Source organism: Bombina bombina, chromosome 2 (assembly GCF_027579735.1).
Source record: "Bombina bombina isolate aBomBom1 chromosome 2, aBomBom1.pri, whole genome shotgun sequence".
Lineage (NCBI taxonomy): Eukaryota > Metazoa > Chordata > Amphibia > Anura > Bombinatoridae > Bombina > Bombina bombina.
The window spans coordinates 428124702-428137125 of record NC_069500.1 but is presented as its reverse complement, the minus strand read 5'-3'; the positions used below and the strand labels follow the sequence as shown (position 1 = coordinate 428137125).

Here is a 12424-nt window from a genome sequence, read left to right as displayed (position 1 = left end):
CTCTTTACCGAGGATGCATGGAATAGCCGTCCAGCAGAAGTGGTAGAGAAGGGCAGTATATGAAAAGTTCTGCCGTGTATTATGCTTCATTACAGACACCAACTAACTAGTCAGGGCAGTTTCTTTATAATCCCTCCCTCACTGGATATCCCCAACTGCAGCACACCAATGCTCCATACAGCATGTACTGCCCATCAGCACGCAGACATAAAATATGTATCTGTGGTGAAGCAGGACTTAATTCCATCTGTGTACAAGCAGGGCAGAATTGTTACCAGCTCCCCTAGATCTATTCCCTGCAGAAAGCCTGTTTTAACCCTTCACTTTCCCCTGGGTGGTCTCAGCATGCAGACCCGCTTACTGCTAACACATTCACTGGGGTCCCAGTACAAACAGAACATCAGCCTCTTTAAACTGGCAGCTCTGACTTCCATCATTCCGCAAAACAGGCAGTGGACACTGCAAGTCCCAGTCACGGAGACCAGTGTCCATGTACGGACACCTTGCCTATCCCTGTGTATAATGGGTCTATTCATATGCAGGGGAGGGTCTGCTCTCAACACCTTTCAGTGGGTGTTTCAGACTAATCTCTTCAACAGTGCTAAATTGGGAGCTTTTAAGCAAGTTTTTAAAGGTTTTATACTGATTTTTTATATCAGTATATGTGCATATTACTCTTTATAGTAGTGTCTATTACATGCAGTTATATAAAAATTAGTGTATACTGTCCCTTTAATACTAAACTAACTCTAGAAGTTTTATGACATCATTCTAGATGAGCTTCCTGTAGAGACCACAGCACTATGTAGGGCTGTGACATTTAAATAGATGAATATTACATATTCCAATGATTTTTATTATGTATCAGCAACTGCTAAGTGCTTTTCTATTACAATAATGAAACAGTTTAATATCCCTTAAGTTAAAACAAAGAATACCAAGCTAAATAGGTATATCTAATACTAGAAGTAAACAGTAACATTCTTTTCTTTTTAATTGTACAAACTGTCTGAATTGTAACTTAACTTTCAAGTCCCTTTAATGTATAGGAAGAAAAGCCAGCACCTGCATAGAGGACTGTTTCAGGAAGCTTTTTGTTTCCCATGAGGCAGTGGTGACAGAGGTTCCTTAGCAGCAGAACGCCCATCTCAGACACTTTGCTTTGCAGGATAACGTTCTGCCAGCTCAGCACAGTAAAGCAGCAGACATTTATCAGACACAACATGAATATGTGATAACGTACATGTGGTTAATAGAGCTGGTTACTGACACGGAGCTCCCATCCTTGCTGATCACTGATACATGAGTGGTGCCAGACGTCTCTGGATACATCAGATTCACCTGATAGTAGCTGAGAGAGTGATTCCCAGATCCATCAATCAGTTGCCGTATCTTGGCAGCAAAACTCTTTGAGAGTAATGATTCTGTGACCTGCAGAAAAGGAGAGAGAATCAACTGCTACTTCCTCATGTCTCCTACTTATCAATGACAAAATAACCATCACTGTTAACATTTTTTGTGAATATTTAAATGTGTACATATGATTGTACTATTTCTGTGCAAGTATAGTATCTGTATGTGCGTTTGTTTTTAATATCTTTTTGATAGCACCACTGAATTTGTTGGACGCAGTACAACAAATATCCAGTAGATGGTACTGTAGTCAAAATAATTGTATTTTTTGGTATAATGGTAGTTTTAAACATAAGTCATGTAATATTTTACTTACATGTTATAAAAGATTGTATAAACTGCATAAAAAGAGTGTCTGCTCTTTGTAAAGCTTTGGAGTCAGTGTTCTGGTTAATATAAATGTACTCTTAACATTTGCATGTGGCTGCATTTTGTCGGTATTAAAGGGATAGTAAGCCCAATTTTTTCTTTCATTATTCAGATAGAGCATGCAGTTTTAAGCAACTTTCTAATTTACTCCTATTATCATGTTTTCTTTGTTCTCTTGCTATATTTATTTGAAAAGCACGAATGTAAGCTTTGAAGCCGGACCATTTTTGGTCCCTCATCTGGGTTGCACTTGCTGATTGGTGGCTAAATGTAGCCACCAATCAGTAAGCACTATCCAGGGTGCTGAACCAAAAATGGGACGGCTCCTTGCCTTAGATTCCTGCTTTTTCAAATAAAGATAGCAAGAGAACGAAGAAAAATTAATAATAGGAGTAAATTAGAAAGTTGCTTAAAATTGCATGATCTATCTGAATCATCAAAGAAACTATTTGGGTTTACTATCCCTTTAAAGATACATAAAATTGCAAAAGGAAAATGCTCTGTTGTGCTAGAACATTGTATTACTGTACTGATACTTTACTGCAACTATGGGTTAAACTCCTAAATAGCTTCAGAGCAGCATTGCACTACTGAGAGCTACACATATTGGGCTAGATTACAAATGGCAAGATAAGCAATATCGTGACCACGCTAACGTGCATATTATAAGTTGAAAGTAAATGGCTGTGTTCACCAAACACATCAAAAACAAATTAAAATAAACTATTACACTCATATATATATATATATATACTTTCTGATAAAAAAAAAGTCATATAAATATTTTTTTTTTTATATAAGCGATACGATATATGGCAAGGTATTTGACTGGAAAGGGATATAATGTGTACTTATGAGCCCTTTTCAGTTAAATACCTTGAAACAGTAAATATTTTTATTCAATTTTAATAAATTTTAATGTTGTATTGTGTTTTGAATATACTTTACATTCTGATGTTCTTCACATAGAAGAAAATGTTCTTATTTTTAAATAGAAATTTTTATATAAATCTGTATATATATATATATATATATATATATATATATATATATATATATATATATATATATATATATATATAGCTATACCTGTATATATTCATTTAGATATATAGGTATAGATATATATATTTTACAAAATAAAATCACATGTATATATAGAAATATATTTTTTTTAAAAAGAACATTTTCTTTTAAGAGAAGAATAATGTAACGTAAAGTATTCATAACTACCTTCGACTTTTGGCATTGGTCTAATGTGTTGGGTTTGCGCACTAGTGATACGCGTTTTATATTCTGGTCACAAAATATACGAGGTCCTGAAGTTCGAGCATTTCAGACTTTCAACTTGTTATAAGTGTAAAATTAGAGCGTAACTTGTAATCTGATCCAATGACAAGAGACAAAAGTGTGTAGCCTTAATCACCAGCTAGCTCTCAGTAGTGCATTGCTGCTGCTAAGCCTACCTAAATATGTTTTTCAACAAAGTCAATCTGATAACAGAAGAAAATTGAAGTCTTTTAAAACTTCCCTCTCATACACTCATGTTAGCTGCATTCACTAATATTACCTCATATATCTCTAACGTTTAGTAGCAGTCACTGCCGTCCTCACACTGTCAGAGCTGTCTCTTCACTTCCCTCTCTTACACTCATGTTAGGGGCATTCACTAATATTACCTCATATATCTCTAACATTTAGTAGCAGTCACTATTGTCCTCACACTGTCAGAGCTGTCTACTCACTTCCCTCTCTTACACTCATGTTAGCTGCATTCACTAATATTACCTCATATATCTCTAAGGTTTAGTAGCAGTCACTATTGTCCTCACACTGTCAGAGCTGTCTCCTCACTTCCCTCTCATACACTCATGTTAGAGATATATGAGGTAATATTAGTGAATGCAGCTAACATGAGTATAAGAGAGGGAAGTGAGGAGACAGCTCTGACAGTGTGAGGACGGCAGTGACTGCTACTAAACGTTAGAGATATATGAGGTAATATTAGTGAATGCAGCTAACGTTTAGTAGCAGTCACTGCCGTCCTCACACTGTCAGAGCTGTCTCCTCACTTCCCTCTCTTATACTCATGTTAGCTGCATTCACTAATATTACCTCATATATCTCTAACGTTTAGTAGCAGTCACTATTGTCCTCACACTGTCAGAGCTGTCTCCTCACTTCCCTCTCTTACACTCATGTTAGCTGCATTCACTAATATTACCTCATATATCTCTAACGTTTAGTAGCAGTCACTATTGTCCTCACACTGTCAGAGCTGTCTCCTCACTTCCCTCTCATACACTCATGTTAGCTGCATTCACTAATATTACCTCACATATCTCTAACGTTTAGTAGCAGTCACTATTGTCCTCACATTGTCAGAGCTGTCTCTTCACTTCCCTCTATTACACTCATGTTAGCTGCATTCACTAATATTACCTCATATATCTCTAACGTTTAGTAGCAGTCACTATTGTCCTCACACTGTCAGAGCTGTCTCACTTCCCTCTCATACACTCATGTTAGCGACATTCACTTATATTACCTCATATATCTCTAATGTTTAGTAGCAGTCACTATTGTCCTCACACTGTCAGAGCTGTCTCTTCACTTCCCTCTCTTACACTCATGTTAGCTGCATTCACTAATATTACCTCGTATACTGTATCTCTAACGTTTAGTAGCAGTCACTATTGTCCTCACACTGTCAGAGCTGTCTCTTCACTTCCCTCTCTTACACTCATGTTAGTGGCATTCACTAATATTACCTCATATATCTCTAACGTTTAGTAGCAGTCACTATTGTCCTCACATTGTCAGAGCTGTCTCTTCACTTCCCTCTCATACACTCATGTTAGCTGCATTCACTAATATTACCTCATATACTGTATCTCTAACGTTTAGTAGCAGTCACTATTGTCCTCACACTGTCAGAGCTGTCTCTTCACTTCCCTCTCATACACTCATGTTAGCTGCATTCACTAATATTACCTCATATATCTCTAACGAAGTAGCAATCACTGCTGTCCTCACATTGTCAGAGCTGTCTCTTCACTTCCCTCTCATACACTCATGTTAGCTGCATTCACTAATATTACCTCATATATCTCTAACGTTTAGTAGCAGTCACTATTGTCCTCACACTGTCAGAGCTGTCTCTTCACTTCCCTCTCTTACACTCATGTTAGCTGCATTCACTAATATTACCTCGTATACTGTATCTCTAACGTTTAGTAGCAGTCACTATTGTCCTCACACTGTCAGAGCTGTCTCTTCACTTCCCTCTCTTACACTCATGTTAGTGGCATTCACTAATATTACCTCATATATCTCTAACGTTTAGTAGCAGTCACTATTGTCCTCACATTGTCAGAGCTGTCTCTTCACTTCCCTCTCATACACTCATGTTAGCTGCATTCACTAATATTACCTCATATACTGTATCTCTAACGTTTAGTAGCAGTCACTATTGTCCTCACACTGTCAGAGCTGTCTCTTCACTTCCCTCTCATACACTCATGTTAGCTGCATTCACTAATATTACCTCATATATCTCTAACGAAGTAGCAATCACTGCTGTCCTCACATTGTCAGAGCTGTCTCTTCACTTCCCTCTCATACACTCATGTTAGCTGCATTCACTAATATTACCTCATATATCTCTAACGAAGTAGCAATCACTGCTGTCCTCACATTGTCAGAGCTGTCTCTTCACTTCCCTCTCATACACTCATGTTAGCTGCATTCACTAATATTACCTCGTATACTGTATCTCTAACGTTTAGTAGCAGTCACTATTGTCCTCACACTGTCAGAGCTGTCTCTTCACTTCCCTCTCTTACACTCATGTTAGTGGCATTCACTAATATTACCTCATATATCTCTAACGTTTAGTAGCAGTCACTATTGTCCTCACATTGTCAGAGCTGTCTCTTCACTTCCCTCTCATACACTCATGTTAGCTGCATTCACTAATATTACCTACCTAAATATGTTTTTCAACAAAGTCAATCTGATAACAGAAGAAAATTGAAGTCTTTTAAAACTTTAAAACTGCTGCTCTATTTGAACCATGAAAGTTTCAATTTGAATTTCATTAATTTTATTTCCCTTTAATCACTGCTAATGCTAACCCTAATACTGCACACTGTCAGAGCTGTCTCCTCACTTCCCTCTCATACACTCATGTTAGCTGCATTCACTAATATTACCTCATATATCTCTAACGAAGTAGCAATCACTGCTGTCCTCACACTGTCAGAGCTGTCTCCTCACTTCCCTCTCATACACTCATGTTAGCGGCATTCACTAATATTACCTCATATATCTCTAACGAAGTAGCAATCACTGCTGTCCTCACACTGTCAGAGCTGTCTCCTCACTTCCCTCTCATACACTCATGTTAGCTGCATTCACTAATATTACCTCATATATCTCTAACGAAGTAGCAATCACTGCTGTCCTCACACTGTCAGAGCTGTCTCCTCACTTCCCTCTCATACACTCATGTTAGCTGCATTCACTAATATGACCTCATATATCTCTAACGTTTAGTAGCAGTCACTGCCGTCCTCACACTGTCAGAGCTGTCTCCTCACTTCCCTCTCATACACTCATGTTAGCTGCATTCACTAATATTACCTCATATATCTCTAACGTTTAGTAGCAGTCACTATTGTCCTCACATTGTCAGAGCTGTCTCTTCACTTCCCTCTCATACACTCATGTTAGCTGCATTCACTAATATTAACTCATATATCTCTAACGTTTAGTAGCAGTCACTGCCGTCCTCACACTGTCAGAGCTGTCTCTTCACTTCCGTCTCATACACTCATGTTAGCTGCATTCACTAATATTACCTCATATATCTCTAACGTTTAGTAGCAGTCACTATTGTCCTCACATTGTCAGAGCTGTCTCCTCACTTCCCTCTCATACACTCATGTTAGCTGCATTCACTAATATTACCTCATATACTGTATCTCTAACGTTTAGTAGCAGTCACTATTGTCCTCACATTGTCAGAGCTGTCTCCTCACTTCCCTCTCATACACTCATGTTAGCTGCATTCACTAATATTACCTCATATACTGTATCTCTAACGTTTAGTAGCAGTCACTATTGTCCTCACATTGTCAGAGCTGTCTCCTCACTTCCCTCTCATACACTCATGTTAGCTGCATTCACTAATATTAACTCATATATTGTATCTCTAACATTTAGAAGCAGTCACTATTGTCCTCACACTGTCAGAGCTGTCTCCTCACTTCCCTCTCATACACTCATGTTAGCTGCATTCACTAATATTACCTCATATACTGTATCTCTAACGTTTAGTAGCAGTCATTATTGTCCTCACATTGTCAGAGCTGTCTCCTCACTTCCCTCTCATACACTCATGTTAGCGGCATTCACTAATATTACCTCATATATCTATAACGAAGTAGCAGTCACTGCCGTCCTCACATTGTCAGAGCTGTCTCCTCACTTCCCTCTCATACACTCATGTTAGCGGCATTCACTAATATTACCTCATATATCTCTAACGTTGTTAGGGGCATGATCTTATCTAACTACTTCCCATAAAAGGCCTTGCAAGGAATCTCTCATTGCTTGGTATTTTACAAGCAGTGTCAAGTGTGCGCTGTTGCTGTTCAAGCTACTTCAAGATTCCGGATTTTCCTGAAGAGACCCTCTTCTAGTTTTTTCTTTTTACTTGTGTACATAGGTGTGTATTCTATTTTTTTGTGTGAAATTTCACTTTGTCTTTTACCTTCGTTATTTTTCTAACAAGCCATTTTCAGTTCTTTTTTCCTAAAGTTCCAGAGTACTATCAGCTGTTAAACCTATACAGCTGCTAACAACTCCGGATCACTTCCGCATTACAGCGAGGACGCCTTCACAGCTGCAACAAGCTGTACTCACTCCCTCTGCTGCAGCTGACATCCACCGACTCAAAACCGTTACCGGTAACTCCAGTTCTCCTATACGTCTAACCAAATTAAGTCCGGACTACTCTGTTACCTTTAAACTATTTCCTAGACATTTCCTATTTGTGTGCCTCTTTTTGCATACCGCTCAGCATATGCTGCCATCTCTCCTCTCCTCTGATTGGTTTTATACCTCATTTTGTGTTAAGGCCTTACTTTTTCACTTTTATTTGTGTTCCAATCCAGCTAGTACTTACACTAGCTAGCATATATACTGTTGTACTACTTTTGGGTTATATATTCCTAACAACCCAGTTTCAGTGACTAGTGGCGACACAACTCCCTGTACACATTCTGCTGTATATTTTATATTAACTGCAATACGTGCCTCAGGATATTCAGTAGTAATATCCCTGAGACTGTGCTTAGCTACAAGTTACTACTTATGTTACCAATGTATGTTATGTATGTTTTTTTCTATACATTTCTTTTATTTTCCTTGCTCTGCAAAATAGATCCATTCCTACATTCATTACATAATACCAAGCCTACTATAAAGGATCCTGCTGAGCTCACAAACCACATGCAAAATCTCTCTCAGAGGGTGGACTTACTATCCCCAGGATTAAGGGATTTACAAATGCAGAACAAAACATTGAGAAATGTAATTAAAGTGAAGGTCAAGTCTGGGTGACTCGTTCAAGCCATTCTGCAGTTTGACGTTCATTCATAATTTATCTTACATTTTAAACATACCTTCTATTTTTTAACTTTTATTTTTGCTCCGTTTCTCTTTTTTCGTACGCCCGCCATCTTACCTACTTTGATTGACAGAAATGTGATATTCGATTCTCCAATGTCCGTTTCCCTCCCCGGGGCGTTCAGCCCCCTTTCTCGCAACATCACTAATAACTTATGCACATGCGTTACTCCCTCAATAGCGTCATAGAGCTATCAGGCTTGTTCATGAGACGCCTGCATATTGCGCTTCCTGCTTCTTATTTGGATACATATCACTTACGCTACCACACATTTTCAGGCATGCGCGATTCCGTTGCAAATACGCATGTGCAGTTTCTTGTAAATCATGTGCACAAGCTTTTCACTAACGTAGCGAGCGTGTGGGACCGATCGCTATGTCACTAATGCTGAATAAGAAAGTGGTGGAGGGGAGGAGTCGCAATGCAAACGGAAAGTATACTAATAATTAATTTTTTATAAAAAGTAAGTTTTGTGAAAAATAAAGTTAGCGACTATAATGAGGGTATGTTATTGAATACATTTCATATTGGCCTTAAATTGACCTTCACTTTAAAGATACAGTAACTTCTAAACCGACTACAGCTAAATAATTTCCTGAACCTAATGTCAGTCCCCCTGAAAAGTTTTTATGGCGATAGAGCTCAGTTTAGAGACTTCAAAAATGCCTGTTACTTATTGTTTGCTCTAAAGCCTAAAAGTTACCCCACTGATAAACAAAAGGTACTGACAGTCATCTTGTATCTTAGAACAGAACCAAGAACATGGGCCAATACATATTTCAAAACTGATGATCCTATAAAAAAACTAAATTGATTCTTTCTTTACTGCCATGGCATTACTTTATGAAGACCCATTAAAACAGCTTACTGCCGAAAATGCAATGAGAGCTCTAAAACAACTTAAAAGACCAGTCGAAGACTATATTGCAGAATTTAAGAAATGGTCAAAAGATAGTCAGTGGAATAATGTGTCACTCAAAAGTCATTATAGATTGGGCTTATCAGAAGCCCTGAAAGACAAATTGGCAAGGGTCGACTTACCAGATACCCTAGAAGTATTGATGTCCCTAACAATCACTATGGACAGAAGACTCCGTGAGAGGAGAAAAGAAAAAAAGGTTTCCAGAATTGTTCAAACCTAGGATGACTCCCATATCTATTAATCCGCCAAACAAATCCAATGAAGAACCGATGGAAATTGGATTTGTCAAGGGTCCCTTGAAGCCTGAAGAAAGGGCAAGGAAAAGCCTCAACAATTTATGTTTATATTGTGCCGCAAAATCCCATGAAGTAAAAGATGCCCAATCCTAGCAAAGTCTAAGAAAGGTAACACTAGAATTTATCCGTATTTATTTTCTAACAATGTTATATCAACTCATTATTGCCAACTTTCTATTTCCCTGCAGTGGGATCAGTATCTGATTAAAGTGAACGCCATTATTGACTCTTGAGCATCAGGGCTGTTCATATATTCAAGTGCTGTATCAAAAAATAAAATACCCACTATTAAGATATTGAAACCAATGGTCCTCCGTTTTTTTGATGGTACTTCCTCCTCTAATGATCCTATTACCCACAATATTTATCTGGGTCACCTATCCCTTATGGTCACATTTACCCATTCTCCCAGCCAGAATTGTAACATCTAAAAGATTATATAGACGATAATCTTATAAAGGGTTTCATAAGACCTTCCACTTCACCTGTAGGTGCAGGGATCATTTTCATGAGAAACAAATACGAGTCCCTCAGATCTATAATAGATTACCTTGAACTCAACAAAGTAACAATTAAAAACAGGTACCCCCTACCACTTATTCCTGAGTTGATAGAACAATTACGTTTTGCTAAGATATATACAAAATTAGATCTTAGGGGGCATATAACTTGATAAGAATTCGGACAGGTGACAAATGGCTCACAGCTTTCCGTACTAGATACAGACTTTATGAGTATACTGTGATGCCATTGGGGCTCTTTAATGCCCCTGTCTCTTTCCAAAATTTTATAAACAATATATTCCATGATGACATCTTGGACTCATTATAAGAACATATTACTCATGTTAGGATAGTTCACTTCAGGTTAAGAAGCCCCCATTTGTACGCCAAACCTGAAAAATATATTTTTCACTCTAAAGATATTTCTTTTCTTGGTTATATAATTAGTTTATTGGGTGTTCAGATGGAAGACAACAAAGTTTCAGCAGTTACTAGCTGGCCTACTCCCACTACAAAGAAACAAGTCCCAAAAAATTTCGGATTCTCTAACTTTTATCAAAAATTCATTAAAGGGTTCTCCAGTATAGTCAAACCTTTGACTCGTTTAACAGGAAAAAATACATCTTTCTCCAACATAGGTGTGTCCGGTCCACGGCGTCATCCTTACATGTGGGATATTCTCTTCCCCAACAGGAAATGGCAAAGAGCCCAGCAAAGCTGGTCACATGATCCCTCCTAGGCTCCGCCTACCCCAGTCATTCTCTTTGCCGTTGCACAGGCAACATCTCCACGGAGATGGTTAAGAGTTTTTTGGTGTTTAAATGTAGTTTTTATCCTTCAATCAAGTGTTTGTTATTTTAAAATAGTGCTGGAATGTACTATTTACTCTGAAACAGAAAAGAGATGAAGATTTCTGTTTGTAAGAGGAAGATGATTTTAGCAAACGTTACTAAAATCGATTGCTGTTTCCACACAGGACTGTTGAGATGAAGTAACTTCAGTTGGGGGAAACAGTTGGCAGACTTTTCTGCTTGAGGTATGACTGGCCACATTTCTAACAAGACTATGTAATGCTGGAAGGCTGTCATTTCCCCTATGGGGACCGGTAAGCCATTTTCTTAGATTAAGTAAAAGAATAAAGGGCTTCATAAGGGCTTAAAAAACTGGTAGACATTTTTCTGGGCTAAAACGATTACTTTGCTAAGCATATTTTGCAGATTATAACTCTTAATAGTTATTATAATCTTGGGGATTGTTTTAAAAAACGGCAGGCACTGTATTGGACACCTTTTTCAGATGGGGGCCTTTTCTAATCATAGGCAGAGCCTCATTTTCGCGCCACTAATGCGCAGTTGTTTTTGGAGAAGCAAGGCATGCAGATGCATGTGTGAGGAGCTAAGAACCACTGAAAAAGCTTATAGAAGGCGTCATTTGGTATCGTATTCCCCTCTGGGCTTGGTTGGGTCTCAGCAAAGCTGATAGCTGGGACTGTATAGGGGTTAAATGTAAAAACGGCTCCGGTTCCGTTATTTTAAGGGTTAAAGCCTTCAAATTTGGTGTGCAATACTTTTAAGGCTTTAAGACACTGTGGTGAAATTTTGGTGAATTTTGAACAATTCCTTCATACTTTTTCACATATTCAGTAATAAAGTGTGTTCAGTTTAAAATTTAAAGTGACAGTAACGGTTTTATTTTAAAACGTTTTTTGTGCTTTGTTGACAAGTTTAAGCCTGTTTAACATGTCTGTACCATCAGATAAGCTATGTTCTATATGTATGAAAACCAAGGTTTCTCCCCATTTAAATTTATGTGATAATTGTGCCATAGTGTCCAAACAAAGTAGGGACAATGATGCCACAGATAATGATATTGCCCAAGATGATTCCTCAAATGAGGGGAGTAAGCATGATACTGCATCATCCCCTTCTGTGTCTACACCAGTTTTGCCCACACAAGAGGCCCCTAGTACATCTAGTGCGCCAATACTTATTACCATGCAACAATTAATGGCCGTAATGGATAATTCTATTGCAAACATTTTATCCAAAATGCCTACTTATCAGAGAAAGCGCGATTGCTCTGTTTTAAACACTGAAGAGCAAGAGGACGCTGATGATAACTGTTCTGACATACCCTCACACCAATCTGAAGGGGCCAGGAGGGAGGTTTTGTCTGAGGGAGAAATTTCAGATTCAGGAAAAATTTCTCAACAAGCTGAACCTGATGT

The 12424-nt window shown here is 38.1% G+C and overlaps 1 protein-coding gene across 1 annotated transcript in view; it reads right to left on the bottom strand.

The window, feature by feature from the left end:
• The window catches only part of GGT5 (gamma-glutamyltransferase 5), a 134627-nt gene that overhangs the window by 48603 nt on the left and 73600 nt on the right, over positions 1 to 12424 (bottom strand). Inside the window, 1 exon segment of the mRNA XM_053699795.1 lies at positions 1244 to 1431. Coding sequence (XP_053555770.1) covers positions 1244 to 1431 — 188 coding nt within the window.